Source organism: Pyrus communis, chromosome 8 (assembly GCF_041283825.1).
Source record: "Pyrus communis isolate YQ-2024b chromosome 8, ASM4128382v1, whole genome shotgun sequence".
In the NCBI taxonomy this organism is placed as follows: domain Eukaryota; kingdom Viridiplantae; phylum Streptophyta; class Magnoliopsida; order Rosales; family Rosaceae; genus Pyrus; species Pyrus communis.
In genome coordinates this window covers 23,777,540-23,793,224 of record NC_142572.1, presented here as the reverse complement: position 1 = coordinate 23,793,224, position 15,685 = coordinate 23,777,540, and the positions used below count along the sequence as shown (strand labels likewise).

General features: G+C 40.0%; 1 protein-coding gene across 1 annotated transcript; it reads right to left on the bottom strand.

Annotated features, from left to right (window-relative positions):
- Positions 1-5,807: 5,807 nt before the first annotated feature.
- On the bottom strand, positions 5,808-11,186 carry DEG10 (DegP protease 10). The gene is made up of 8 exons (XM_068457372.2): positions 10,674-11,186; positions 10,137-10,382; positions 8,850-9,045; positions 8,321-8,580; positions 7,934-8,061; positions 7,008-7,211; positions 6,470-6,520; positions 5,808-6,283 (listed from the first exon to the last, which is right to left on the bottom strand). The coding sequence occupies exons 1-8, from the start codon at positions 11,101-11,103 to the stop codon at positions 6,077-6,079; spliced, it is 1,722 nt and encodes a 573-aa protein (XP_068313473.1). The 5' UTR covers positions 11,104-11,186; the 3' UTR covers positions 5,808-6,076.
- Positions 11,187-15,685: the final 4,499 nt, after the last annotated feature.

Here is a 15,685-nt window from a genome sequence, read left to right as displayed (position 1 = left end):
TTAAAGCTTAAACTTTAAACCTTTAAACCGTTAAACCGTTTACTAAACGTTTTAAATTTAAAACTTTAATCCCTAAAACCCTAACCCTAAACCCTAAACCCTAAACCCTAAACCCTAAACCCTAAACCCTAAACCCTAAACCCTAAACCCTAAACCCTAAACCCTAAACCCTAAACCCTAAACCCTAAACCCTAAACCCTAAACCCTAAACCCTAAACCCTAAACCCTAAACCCTAAACCCTAAACCCTAAACCCTAAACCCTAAACCCTAAACCCTAAACCCTAAACCCTAAACCCTAAACCCTAAACCCTAAACCCTAAACCCTAAACCCTAAACCCTAAACCCTAAACCCTAAACCCTAAACCCTAAACCCTAAACCCTAAACCCTAAACCCTAAACCCTAAACCCTAAACCCTAAACCCTAAACCCTAAACCCTAAACCCTAAACCCTAAACCCTAAACCCTAAACCCTAAACCCTAAACCCTAAACCCTAAACCCTAAACCCTAAACCCTAAACCCTAAACCCTAAACCCTAAACCCTAAACCCTAAACCCTAAACCCTAAACCCTAAACCCTAAACCCTAAACCCTAAACCCTAAACCCTAAACCCTAAACCCTAAACCCTAAACCCTAAACCCTAAACCCTAAACCCTAAACCCTAAACCCTAAACCCTAAACCCTAAACCCTAAACCCTAAACCCTAAACCCTAAACCCTAAACCCTAAACCCTAAACCCTAAACCCTAAACCCTAAACCCTAAACCCTAAACCCTAAACCCTAAACCCTAAACCCTAAACCCTAAACCCTAAACCCTAAACCCTAAACCCTAAACCCTAAACCCTAAACCCTAAACCCTAAACCCTAAACCCTAAACCCTAAACCCTAAACCCTAAACCCTAAACCCTAAACCCTAAACCCTAAACCCTAAACCCTAAACCCTAAACCCTAAACCCTAAACCCTAAACCCTAAACCCTAAACCCTAAACCCTAAACCCTAAACCCTAAACCCTAAACCCTAAACCCTAAACCCTAAACCCTAAACCCTAAACCCTAAACCCTAAACCCTAAACCCTAAACCCTAAACCCTAAACCCTAAACCCTAAACCCTAAACCCTAAACCCTAAACCCTAAACCCTAAACCCTAAACCCTAAACCCTAAACCCTAAACCCTAAACCCTAAACCCTAAACCCTAAACCCTAAACCCTAAACCCTAAACCCTAAACCCTAAACCCTAAACCCTAAACCCTAAACCCTAAACCCTAAACCCTAAACCCTAAACCCTAAACCCTAAACCCTAAACCCTAAACCCTAAACCCTAAACCCTAAACCCTAAACCCTAAACCCTAAACCCTAAACCCTAAACCCTAAACCCTAAACCCTAAACCCTAAACCCTAAACCCTAAACCCTAAACCCTAAACCCTAAACCCTAAACCCTAAACCCTAAACCCTAAACCCTAAACCCTAAACCCTAAACCCTAAACCCTAAACCCTAAACCCTAAACCCTAAACCCTAAACCCTAAACCCTAAGACCCTAAACCCTAAACCCTAAACCCTAGACCCTAAACCCTAAGACCCTAAACCCTAAGACCCTAAACCCTAAACCCTAAACCCTAAACCCTAAACCCTAAACCCTAAACCCTAAACCCTAAACCCTAAACCCTAAACCCTAAACCCTAAACCCTAAAACCCTAAACCCTAAAACCCTAAAACCCTAAACCCTAAACCCTAAACCCTAAACCCTAAACCCTAAACCCTAAACCCTAAACCCTAAACCCTAAACCCTAAACCCTAAACCCTAAACCCTAAACCCTAAACCCTAAACCCCTAAACCCTAAACCCTAAACCCCTAACCCCTAACCCCTAACCCCTAAACCCTAAACCCTAAACCCTAAACCCTAAACCCTAAACCCTAAACCCTAAACCCTAAACCCTAAACCCTACACCCTAAACCCTAAACCCCTAAACCCTAAACCCTAAACCCTAAACCCTAAACCCTAAACCCTAAACCCTAAACCCTAACCCCTAAACCCTAAACCCTAAACCCTAAACCCTAAACCCTAAACCCTAAACCCCTAAACCCTAAACCCTAAACCCCTAACCCCTAACCCCTAACCCCTAAACCCTAAACCCTAAACCCTAACCCCTAAACCCTAAACCCTAAACCCTAACCCTAAACCCTAAACCCTAAACCCTAAACCCTAAACCCTAAACCCTAAACCCTAAACCCTAAACCCCTAACCCCTAACCCCTAAACCCTAAACCCCTAAACCCTAAAACCCTAAACCCTAACCCCTAAACCCTAAACCCCTAAACCCTATACCCTTCACGATGAGCGAAACATAGCACATTTCCCGAGTCGTATAAAAAGGGCTCGTTTCCCGAGATGCGATGAGGTGCTTGCTTCTCGAGCAACGGTAAAAATGTCACGCTTTTCAATGTGCTGGAAGGGGCAGGCTTCTCGATATGCGAAAAAGTGCACGCTTCACAATGCACGAAATGGGCACGCTTAACTGTGTGCGGAAGAGGGCACGCTTCGCGAGGTAAAATAGCGCAAAAGAAGTAGCGTCTTACACAACAAGTTGTTATAGTTATCTTAAGTTGAAGGCTAAAGCGACGGGTTTAACATTTATGCGACGGGTGAAGATTTGGCGCGACAGGTTGAGGGTTTGGGGTTAGGGTTTAGGGTGTAGTGATTAGTCAATAGGCGCAGGGTTGAGGCATTAGGCAACGGGTGAAGGCTTTAAGCAACGGGTTAAGGCTGTAGACAACGGGTTAAGGCTTTAGGCGACGGGCTTAAGGTTTGGGGGTAAGGTTTAGTTTATGGTTTAGGTTTTAGTTTTGTGGTTCAGGTTTTAGGGTTTAGGCTATAAGCAACGGGTTCAAGCTTTAGGCGACGGGTTGAGGCATTAGGCGACGGGTTAAGGCTTTAGGCGAGGGGTTAAAGCTTTTGCCGACGGGTTGAACCTTTAGGCGACGAGTTTAGGGTTTGGGGGTAGGGTTTAGTTTATGGTTTCGGTTTTAGTTTTGTGGTTAAGGTTTCAAGGTTTAGGCTTTAGGCGACGGGTTAAAGCTTCGGGGTTAGGGTTTAGTTTAGTGGTTTAAGGGTTAGTGATGAAGCTTTACACGACAAGTTAATGGTTTAGGGGAAAGTGGTGACAGATAGAGTAATTAAGGGAAGGAAGATCGTGCGTATCTAAATCATGCATGAAAATCCAGGGAAAGTGGGGAGGGAAGATCCTAACAAGTGTCGTGTTGCACCCCATTGTTATTTACTCTCGCTCCTAACAAGGCACTGCGTAAAGCAATTAAGGATATGAAAAGCAAAATACACAACTTAGTAAAGGACTCTTGGTGAATAGGTTTATTTACTCTCACTTCTAACAAGGCATTGCATTTTGAACTCTTAAGACGATTACTGAACCCGATAAGTCGTGGAGATAGCCACTAATGGGTTCGTAAAGCAATTAAAAATACGAAAAACAAAATACACGACTTAGTAGAAGACTCTTATGAAGGGGTTTATTTACTCTCACTACTAACAAGGCATTGCGTTCTCAACTCTTAGGACGATTATTGAACCTGATAAATCTATTATTCATGCACCCCATCGTTATTTACTCTCACTCCTAACAAGGCATTGCGTTTTCAACTTTTAGGTGATTACTGAACCTGATAATTACTTAGTAGAAGGCACCCGACCTGAATGAAGTAGACGAAAGACGAAGAACAACCGACGAAAGAAGAAAGACAAAAGACAAAGGATGAACGAAGAAAGACGAAAGACGAGCGACAACCCTAAACACGTGTACCGCAACCCTAAACCTAAGGTGTTGGATTTTTACGACGAGTTAAAGCTTTACGCGACGGGTTGAAGATGTAAACAACGGGTTAAAGAAATACGCGTCGGGTTAAAGCAATTCGCGACAAGTTGACCCAACGACATGAAAATCAAGGAGGGCAACCGACATGGAAATCGAGGAGGCCCAAAAGGACTTGAAAACGATGGACTCCAGCGACATGCAAATCGAGGCGACCCTAAACCCTAAACCCCTAAACCCTCAACCCTCAACCCTGAACCTTAAACTCTAAACCCTATATTCTTTGAGATTCCTACAATTTAAGGATTGGCACACTTCTAAAAGAACACAATATCTAATCCTAGATATCCTCTTTGATTCTCACGAGTTAATACGGATTATGTCTAATCCTAAAAAGTCTATCTCTGCTAGTATAAATACCCTCATATAGGGCATAACTCTGGCAATGCTTCCATAATGCATACATTATTCTTTTGCCCGCTGCTTGAGTCTCAATATTACTTACTAACTTGATCATTGGAGACACTTGGGTTGGTACCCAACCAATACCAAGGTCTAATTTCGGTTGTTTGTTTTTTTACGGGTAGCCAAACTCGCACACCTTCTCCATCCGGGGCAGTGTGTAGATTTGGTTCCAACACCTAAACCCTTAACCCCCTAATTCGTATAAATGGTGGCGTGTATTACCCTTGGTCAAGCAAATGATTTCTTATGTTGTGTTTGTTAAGTGTCGCATTCTGAAACGAAAGTGATTCCTTACATTGCATTTAGTCATGCAAAGGAAAGTACTAATAATGTTTGACAATTAATGTTTGAGATGTTATTTGCTATATTGATGAGAGAAACATTAATAATTGATCACCACTTGACTTGGCAAGGGCAGCATAAGGCAAATCTAGGGTGCCGAAGGGAAAACTTGGTGTGCCGAAGGCAAAGCAAGGCACCAATTTCCAACGAAAGGCACAACTTGCCTTGCTAGAGAAAATACATGGTTCCAATTACATGACAAGCTTGGAATAAGGCAACACAAGGCACAATTTTTACTTACAAAGCTGAGGTGATGCATGACTTGCACAGAAAATGGCAATGTGAGGCACAACTTGCATGGTAAGGGTGCCTTGAATTTACTTGGCGAGGCAAGCGGTCCCGTACATTGCCCTTGATCAGGTAGTTGGTCCTTTGCGTTGCCATTTAAAAAGGAAGTCATGCACTTCTTGCCTTTAAAACCAAGAAGTCATTCATTGTCTTCCGACGAATAGCTAGTGTCTTTCATTACCCTTGTCTCAGGAAGTTGTGTTTTGTATTGACCTTATTATCATTGTCGCCAACATCTCATAAGACTACATTGTCATAACCATAATCAATGTTTCAAATAAATGAGAGTTTAAAAATAGCAATGTTTATTAATCCATTTAAAAGTCTATTTAAGTTCATAAAATTCCATAAAAGGTCCCTAACAACCCATAAAGTTTTATTTAAATTCATGATAAAACTTTTACACACTCCATTAAAATCCATGTAAAATTCAATCAAAATCCACATAGAATTTATGAAGTCAAAACTGACTCGAAACCCATTTTCGGACAGAATAGTAGAGTAGAGCAAGCACAAGTATTAGTAGCATTTTTTGTGCTTTACACTTCTCGCTAATTTAATCCATGTGTTATCAAGTGAGCCAATTTGATCCATGTGTTTGTTGTCGCTGGCAAGTTTGATCCCTATACAAGTGCTTCACATGTAAGCGGGCAATTCATTTGTCCACAAATAATCACCAGCAATCTGAGGTAACCAAACTTTGAAATCCCCCTTTATTAGCAAACCCAAATATTGAACCCAAAAAAGAGTTTGGTATTGTTGTACTTTTTAAACAATCGTAACACCTCTCCTCGTAAGTTTTGAAAAACTAGAAATATCAAATTTTCTCAAACCAATCTATAAGCTGGAAAATTAAAAGGCAATGAAGAATTTTGCATACGCCTAATGATAAAAGAAAAAAAAACACCACTATTAACTACAAAAACCAAGAGTGTTGAATGAATACAAAAACTAATAAACACATTCTTTTACCTCAACATATACATTAGTAGATAACAAAAAGAATGACAAAAATTGACCCATTTCCCACACTTTAATGTACTTGTTAACAAGCTACCATAAGTGACGATTTGGCTTGAGCATAACAGCTTAATCTTCATGTCATTCTATTTCGCAAAAATGTATTAGCCAGTCGCACCTTCAGAAAGTCAACTCTTGCTAAGAGATGGTAAGATCATCAGACATTACTGAGGGTATTCGATGGCACTTCAAAATCCTTGAAGTTGCAACTTTTGCTAAGCGACGGTTTAACACAATAACCCTATCATCATCCAAATCAAAGCGCACACTCTCTTCGCTGCAGTTTTCGACAAGTCGGCATAAATGTTTCAAATTGTCAACTTCAACTCCGTTAACCTTCTTAACCTGCCACCACATGTTTAAAAAAAATTCACAACATAGTAAACAAGTACATGTGTACGATTGTCAAGTTCTATCCTGCCGACTTCCTATCATATCAGTAACGTGGGGAAACAATAACCTAACATCAATGACAGCTCAAATATAAGTGATACAGATGTGTCACAGTAATAAAGTAGGAAATTGTCACACCTGTAACTCTGCAAGACGTTCATATCCTGCATTGATATCGTCCATTAGGACCTGAACACATTAAACAATTGTCACGAAAATATTCAATGACCTGCTCAATCAAAAGAAAATTCCTAAAAGTGGCTCTCCCGGTAAAAACTAACAGAGTACCATTTTAAAGTTAAAAAAGAAATGTATGAAATTTATCAACACTGAAAGTTAAGAGCTACACGTTCTTGGACGGATTCTTATAAAACAATATGGAGGAGATAATAAATTTGGCGGGTTTGACAACATCATGACATAAATTATAAAAACTAGAAAATAACAAAACAAAACTTTTTTGTCAGTATGATTATATTAACTGATTTTGACTAACATAAAAAGGACATCATTGACAGAATTTTATCTCCACTAAATGAAATTCACAGCTTTATATTCTTTCATTATTCTACTTTGCAAAATTCTTGTCTTAGTGGCATATACAACGAACAACGAACAACGAACAACAAACTAATGCAGATATATGACTTATATCACTTAAATAATGTATCAATACCTGAGAAAGGATGACAAGCTGTTGACCAGGCCGTTTTGGTGGTTCCCTCAATGCGCTTTCACACAATCGTCGAGGTGAAGTATTGTACCAGTCTTCTCCATACTCGTGAAGGTATGGCTGAGTGAGTGGAACAAAGACCAAACCAGCAAAAATGTAATAACTAGGAAGCTTATCGAACTGATGAACTGGAACTAATGGCTGTAACTGCATAATTGAACAACTAATGAATCAATTGAATAAAGAAAACAAAAGTATATATTGCACGGCAAAGCAAATCGTACATCACTCATTAAACCATCCTATGAATTTCAATTCACATCTTACTATGGAAGTTAAAATTTGCAGTTAAGACGTAGAACCAATCTAATTATCACTGCAATAGGTTTCCTAGTGTCAGCTACCAAAATTCTTCCTATGCCAATCTACGAGGTGAATATCACAAAGGTCACAAATATCTTAAAAAGATAGTAAAAGAATAGTGATATAAGTAACATCATGTGGTTCTGCCAAAAAAATCCCCACAACCTTGCACCAGACTTCCCTTCCGTGTATATCTCTCCCAACCATCACAAAGTTCAACCGGAACCCCATAGTGTATACCATGCCCACAAACATCTTCAATATCCGTTCTAACCATGTGCAGTCTAACCTTAGCCAAAGCCGAGCCAGATCTTAATAAACTCAATGGAACCTAATCAAAAAATTATAAGACAACCAAAAAATGATATTCTACATAAATTTCTTAACTTTTTTTTCCTTTCAAAAGAATGTTCCAAGAAACCAGCTATTTTTTCCACTTTGAATTACTCGAAACGAAAAGAGAAATAAAAGTTTGTGAGTTTAAGAGACATCTTATCTTATGCTTGTGATTCTTCTATGGAGAAACCACTAAACTAAACACACATACAAAATAGTACCATACTTACAGGTTGAAGGGCGATACTGAATTCATACTCTTCACCGTCCCTCAGAACTCTAACTACGGCTGTTTCATTGGGTTTCTTCATAGAAACCAAATGGTCAAATGTTATCCGCTCTCTGTTTCGAAAATGAACTGCATCGTGCATCGTGCTAAAAATAAGAAAGCATGGGGAAAACAAATATGTGCAAAGTAAAAAAAACCTTCCATTCTGCCTAAAGATCTTCACTGTTACCCAAGCCAACTGTCAACTTCTAGTTACACTACGAATACATGCATGTGAAGCAATTGGAATGTATGATAGGGCTATTGCAACAAAATTATCGCATGCTCCCAACTCCATGAACCACAACCACATTGGTATTATTAAAGTTAGGGAATAACAAATGACTACCTGTTCCATCATTCGCTACAGGCACTCCATCAAAAACAAGGATAATATCATCTTTCTTCAAGACTTTATAGGCATCCGAGAGAGGGTTAATTTTGCTCACTAGTACCCCGGTCATTTCAGGGCGCATCCGAAAGTGGTTCCTCAGTTGAACATTTTCAATGGGTTGGCATGACAAACCCAGAGAGCAGAATCCAACATACTTGCCACTTTCTTCCACTCCAGCAATAAAATGCTTTATTACTGGGACAGGAATTATATAACTGAAAATTCCAACAGACGCAGAAAACAAAATTTAGCAAAAGAACAACAATGCTCTGAGACGCCATTAAGGGTTAAGGAAGTAGTTTCTCAAACTCAACCAAGAGACTCTTGGTGACTTTGTCTGCCTGTAGACTGGACTTGCACTATTGAGTGTCAAATCACACCTTTGTTCCTTTACAACATGTCCAACAAAAAGAAAATGAATACTACAGATCCTGTCTTACCGAACAAAATGAACAATGGCCATCTGAACTAAAATAAGACTCACCCAATATTCTCTGCACCAGAAAGGTTCTGGAAAGCCACACCAGCAACTTTATTGCCCATGATTGCTGGACCGCCACTATTCCCTGGATTTATTGCAGCATCAATTTGTATTGCCATGAGCTGGGTTGCCCCGTGTACATATTGAGTGGGTTCAACCCTAGAAACAACACCTTTGGTAACTGAAATGTTATCACCACCTGGGACCAAAAGCATTGCATTAATTAAGTTATGCACTTTCTCTGTGCACCATGCTTTCAACCTTTCACTATTAATTCATAAAGAGAAAAACAGTACAGGTAGAACACGAGTCCATTGGTATAAGTCCCTTCAGTACAAAAATAAACTAAAGAAGCTATAGCTTAAAAGAGAAAGAGATCAGGAACTCATCCAAGCAAAATGAACTATGAAGAGTGAAGAAAAGCATCTTCGGGATCAATCAAAAGAAATCAATCCTCTATGTCCATTATTTTTACGCAAAAAGGAATAAGAAGAAAGGTTTCTGCTCAAGTAGCTGCACCAAAGATTCTCATTTCATATTTCCTTAAATTTCAATCGTCAGAAATATTATACTGGTTTAATTTCTTTTCAAGTCAAAAGTATTCTAGTGATTTCAAGATTTTCTGGAATTTGCTATTTCAGTGCTCCATGAGTCTAATTTTACATCTTGGAGACATTTGCTCTTATGCTTTAGAAGTTCATACTCAGTTCAGTTTTTTCTTTTACTGGTTTATGGGAGAACCCTAGTCCCTGTTGGAAGAGCAGGGGACATAGCAGGCCTCTATGTAACCTCTCAACAGAGCAGAGATTATGCCTTCTCTTCCTAGGTTTATTTCTTTCTTCTATTCAATGTTCATTTTTTTCAGAAATTTCTGCAACCTTAAGATTTGATTTCAGCATCACAGCATCAATTAAGATCCAATTTCCATCATGCATAACCAGGCTAGAACACCGTTGCTTTAAATGCAAAACAATGATATGAATGAACCATCATGCTAGCTAACCATAAAGCTCAAGTGTTTAGGATCCTGCATAAGATTTGGTATCGCACCCACAACAGCTCTTCATCCTATTCAGAGTAGTACTATTTTCACAAATTACATGTGAATAGAGGTATTATGCAATGAGGTATTGTTTCTGACTGATAATGATTTGGGTCTACTTACCCTAGATATTGAAAACAATTATGTGTTTTATCTTGTTTTTCTATCTTCAGCTTCAGGATGATAAAATATTACTTAGATCACATTAAAGATAAAAAGTGTGGTAAAAGAGTAAAGTTGATTGTTACCTTGAGGATATCCAACAACAGCCACGGCTTGTTGCAAAAAAGGAATGTCCCCTAGATCGAGGGAAGTCATACCCTCCCAGAAGTCTTGACTTTCAACAGTCAAAATGGCTAAATCACATTCATGACCAACAGCGTTAACTTGCGCTCTGTACTTGGTAGGAGAACCATGCTTTCTTACAAGTACAAAGGTATGATCAGCCACTACATGAGCATTTGTCAGAATTTTCTTCCCACGGATTACGAACCCTATGTCATGAATTACGAACAGAATATTTTAAAGTTAGAAGGAAACTAATGCAGGCAAACGAAGTGGAATGTTAAAATCAAAGATAAATAAAATTCGAAATCAAGTAATGCAGATGGTGACAATTGGAGCTTTGAAAATGCAATAATATGGCAATGGAACCTAATTGAGCCTTTTTTATGTGTTAGTGTTCCATTACCTTGCCTTATCAAGCTGCTATTAGCCTATTTCAATTTTATTTAAAGATAAAACTCCCTCTAAGACTTGAGAAAGAATAAATGAGAGAATGTTACCGGAGCCCATGGTTTCTCGCTGGGACTTGTTCTGCCAAGGAAGGAAGTAGTTAGGGCTGCTCGTCACAGTGAAGATCTTCACCACTGAATCCAATGCTAGCTCTATTGCATCCGTATCCGTCGTGCTTCTCCTCTGGATGTTCCTCCCATCACCTAGACCTAAACGTGGTCGTGGGCGTCGTCGTTGCAGGTGCGCTGCAGCTGATGAGGGGTAGGGGAAAGGCCCATTAGAGTTAAGTGGCTCGGAGGAGCAAGAAGAAGACGCGGCAGCGGCGGCTGCCGCAACTTCTTCAACAGTAGCTGCGGCTTTCCTGGTAATGGTAGAAGTACAAGTACTAGTCCCTCTTGCGGTTGCGGTTGCCTTACTAGCTATTAACTTTATAGAGGAAACAGAGAGCCTGGTGAGTCTATGGACGGACGTTCCCAGCATGTCTTTTTGTATTTTGCACGGCAGTCGCTCTGATTTCTGAAACAAGACTAGTTAGGGTGGTGAGATGATGAAACGGCCATGTTTGAAGGCGTGTTATTTTATTTATTTAGGATAATATTATGTTTTTTTTTTTTTTTTTTTTTGGTTACAATAAACGATGGCGTAGTATTTCATTAATCAACACAAACAAATACAAGTGTGCCATTGGGTACATAGCTCTAGTGACCAATAAATTGATCTGAAGTAAATTTGCACAAATAAACAAATAAAAGTAAACCCCTAGTAGGCCACCATAAGCACTAACACCCAAGCACACAATTGCCACCAGTACAAACCTATCACAATAACCGATAGATGCAACAGAGAAATACAGGCAACCACATTGGTTATCGTTGAATAGCGAGACCACATAAAGTCATCCCGTTAGAGCGAGACAACATCAAGTCATCGTTAACAGACCAGATTACATAATCTTCGCCCAAAGGCGAAGACCAATCTAGCCAAAACAAAAGCACCACCACGATGCACGTAAGGCGAGTGAAACACGACTACACTACTTCGAGAAGAGATCCGGTAATCAACTCATCACAGTGGGGGATGAGGCACTTAAGCCTTGGCCACCTACAAATTCACCAAATAGTGAGATACCGGCATCCACACATCGAACACCATAAAAGCTAGCCACAACAGGCAACGGAGCTGTCAGGTTCGAGACGCACAAGTCGAGCCGTCATATCTGAGTGCACATGTCAGTGCAGCCACAAAAAAAACCAGGTAAAGAATGTGACACCATCATGAAAATGAGCTAACAAATGTAGATCTAACCCACCTGCAGCCACGAATCCAACCCCACACCAAGAAATTGAGCGCCAAATCAAAGAAGAAATCTTGAAAGGGCATGGATGGATCAGGGTATAAACTTAAATCCATGGAAAGCTGCACACAAAAGGGTGGGAAATAAGCACGGGATGGGAGATGAGGGAAGTAAAGACTGGGAATGAGTTGTCGGCGTGAGGTCAGTGGGGAGAGAAGGTCGTGGATGGCGAGGGGGGAGAAGGCTGGAATGGAGAAGAGAGGGAAAGAGGAAGTGAGGAAGGGCTATGAGGAGAAAGGAAGAAGCTGCCACCGACCCCCAGCCATAGCTAGAGGCCAGCGACGATGGATGTAACGGGCTAGGATTTTGTTGAAAGAGAAGAGCTTTTGGAGAGAGGAAGGGAATTCAATCTATGTAATTATTAGTTTCATTGTAATTATCTAAACTACCCAACAAAAAAATTTGTCAACTAAAAAAAGAGTGAAAGGACAGTTTGTCACCTAAATAAAACTATGAGCAGTAATATAAATTTGTAAAAACTAAATGTTTATGTTATTTTTCTAATTTAAAAAAAATAAAGATATAAGTTTACCGAAAAAAATAATCACTTTTCTATCTTTCACTCCCTCTCTCTTTCACTCCCTCTCTCTTTCACATCTCTCTAACTTTTTTCTCTCTTATATGTTTTCTAGAAAAATATAAATAAATAAAAAAACAAAAAAACTGTTTCACATACAAAATTTGTGAACTTAGGCGAATATTATGCTATTGGCTTTTTTATTTATTATTTTTATACAATTTTTATACATTAGTATTAGGTTTATTAAAAAAACTGACTTAATATTTAGTTGTGACAAGGTGATCAAGTAAACTACCTAAGTAGTGTGTACTTTATTTGAGAAACTTCAAAATGATATAGTTTTACCATTTTACCTTTTGATATTTAGAGAAGATGATTGTATTGTTGCCCCAGATCCGTGCAATACTTGTAGAGAACTCTTGTAATCCCTATATAATGCTAAAGGATCACATTTTTGTACCACATTTATGTATCATTTTATGTGGTAAATAATGTGTACTTGTCACGTTAACCAAATAATATATTTTATTAGATGTTGATTATAAACATTACTTGCCACATAAGATGGTATCCTAATGTGGTAAAATATGTGGTTTCCTTAGTACTACTCGGATGGTTATCTAAAATTCTCCAAATATTGTTCAACCTGGTATCAGAGCAATACTATCTCAGTAACATGTGTTTTCTGCGTGCGCTTCGTGTCCCAAACAATTTATATGTTTTGTGATTTTATGTCGTGCTCTCCACTACCCTTGTCGCACCCCTCCTCATGTCCTTGTTGTGGATGCAAATTTCCGCCTTCTTCTTCTTGGACAAAATTGCACCTACAAAACAATTAACACCTTAGGTCAAGGCCAAGAGCCTCACGCACCCACGATGAATTGGGAGGGGGGGCGCTTTGGCCGAAGAACCTCCGATGCCAAATTTAGAGAGAAAAGTGTTTGGAGAGTTTTTGGGAGTTTTGCAAGAGTGTGGAACTAGCTTTTTAGAGAAAATAGGGTCATATATATAGGGAATGGAGGTGGCCGGGCCTTAGAGGTTTTTTGTGTGAAAATGGGTGATTTAATTGGTGATTAATGGATTAATTAGGAATTAATCCATTAATTAGCCAATTAATCTCCATTTATATGGAATAATTTGTAGGTTATGAAGTAATTACCTAAGATGAGGATGGATGAGATAATTTGGAATTTGTTACCTATTTTGGACACTCTTGGCTGATTGTCCACTGCTTGCGCGTAGGACAACCAGTGTGTCTCAAGGGTGACTTTGTCATTTTTACCAAAAATCCACGTGTCACCTTGTGATTATTTTTAGCTCCACAAATGCCCCCACACCTGCTGGACTGCTCGTAGGAAAGGGCAGTAGGTGTAGAGATATTCTTGCTCTAGGAAACTTAGGATTGCTTTCTATTTTGATGTAGATTCTCTCTTTAATATGAAATTAGATCCTTCTAGGAAAGGGAAATAAATTTCTCTCAAAGCCTATTTAAGTCCACCTTAAGTGGGTTATTAAATCAACTTTGGAGAGTGATTTATTCTACCCTACTAGAGAGAGAGAGCTTAAAGGATATTTGTTCCCCCTCCTCTAGCAATCTTCTACATCTTGCTCGTGCAAATGACCGTCTTTCGTTGTTTTCTTCATCTTTTCCGTGCCACACCAATGTAATAAAAACTTAATTTCTTGTTGTCTTCTTCTTGGATGGTGCTGTCGTGGGGCAGTCGTCGAGGTGGTGCGACACGTCGGCTAGCAGGGGCCAAGAGTCGACTTGGCATGGGCCGAAGAGGTGTTGTGGCAGGGACCACTGCTTTAGGCTACTTGGCTTAGCTAGAGCAAAGGGCAGCTTGTGCGGTTGTGGTCGCGGATTGTGGTGATGGGGCGCAGTGCAAGGCAAGTCGCATGGCTCATGTCCTTTAGGCTCTTAGACCTAACACAGGCCAGGCCGGCGATTGAGAGAGATAAGGAGGTCGAGGGCCTCATAGGTTGCTGAAATGTTGGGCATGCAAGCCTCCTGCCTGCTGGTCGGAAAGAAAAAATGAGGAAAAAGCCAGTATAGGTTAAGTTCCCCTGCTAAGTGTCGCGAATATTGTTAGCTGCTTAGTTTTCTTCACCGAGAGAAATGTGGGTTACTCTCAAGAGAGAGAAGGTAAAGAGGATCAAGGTGGATACTTTGGTTCGTCTGATCGTCATCGTGGAGCCTACTGTGAATAAAGGTGGAAAGAAGAGATATTCCCCGTCTGTTCAAGAGATGCTGGTTAAGAAAAAACTGAAGACTTCCTCTGCTGGTCGTGAGGGTCCACCTGCTGTCGAGAGGTTTGTGATTGACATGACTTTTTCCAATAGGAAGATAAATGAGGCTGCTAGATCTGAGCATGTGGCACCTGTTATGTAGAGAATGGCTAATTCGATCGTTGATAGTATTGCTTAGTGTAGAGGTCTTGTCATGCCCCTAGTGTCGAAGTCTATGCCAAGACGTCCGTTAGGAGCTAAGTCCAGTTCTCATTCGGAAAGGCTTGCTATTATGAAGAGCAATAAGGTGGACTCTGCTGCTAAAGTGGCGCTAAGGCCCACTCCTTCTGTTGCTAAGACTGATTCACCTGCTAAGAAGTAGGAGACTGCTCGCGTGGGCAGCTGTGAAATATCCACTAAGCCTGCTTCTAAGGAAGCTGTTGGGATATGTGTGCTCTTGAAACCAGATCTGCTTCAAAACATGGGCACTTGTGCTAAGTTTATTGATGGCGTTAGAAAGGTTTGTTTGCCTAAGTTCCTTTGTGAAGCATACGACCCAATATAGGACTGCTCTGCTTGCTATGATGCGTCAATCTTTGTGTTCTAACACTGTCAAATATTCCATTGAGGTGCATATACAGTTGGTAGATTGGACCCAGAAGTACATTAATAAGGAATAGTATTTGAAAATCCAAAAACATAGTTCTCTGCACAACAGCAAAAGTGCCGCAATTACCACCAATTGACTCCGTCTCCCTCAATTTTGCTTTGCGACCTCCACCCAATGTCCCAAACCCTCTAGAAAAAAAACCCATTAGTTTTGCCCACCGCATATTTGTTGGTCTCATTGTCCTGCCACACAAGCACGTTGACGGAAAATATAATGGAAGGACGAATGCTCCATAGCTTGACAAATTTAAAGACTATATCCATTGAAATTTTAGTTGAAGAACCAAAGC

Excerpts from the sequence above, each read along its gene's own strand:
- DEG10 (XM_068457372.2), bottom strand. The coding sequence starts at position 11,103 with ATGCTGGGAACGTCCGTCCATAGACTCACCAGGCTCTCTGTTTCCTCT. Across the intron at positions 10,383-10,673 it reads GCGAGAAACCATGGGCTCCG|GGTTCGTAATCCGTGGGAAG; the intron begins GTAACATTCTCT and ends TTCATGACATAG. Across the intron at positions 6,521-7,007 it reads AGCTTGTCATCCTTTCTCAG|GTCCTAATGGACGATATCAA; the intron begins GTATTGATACAT and ends TAATGTGTTCAG.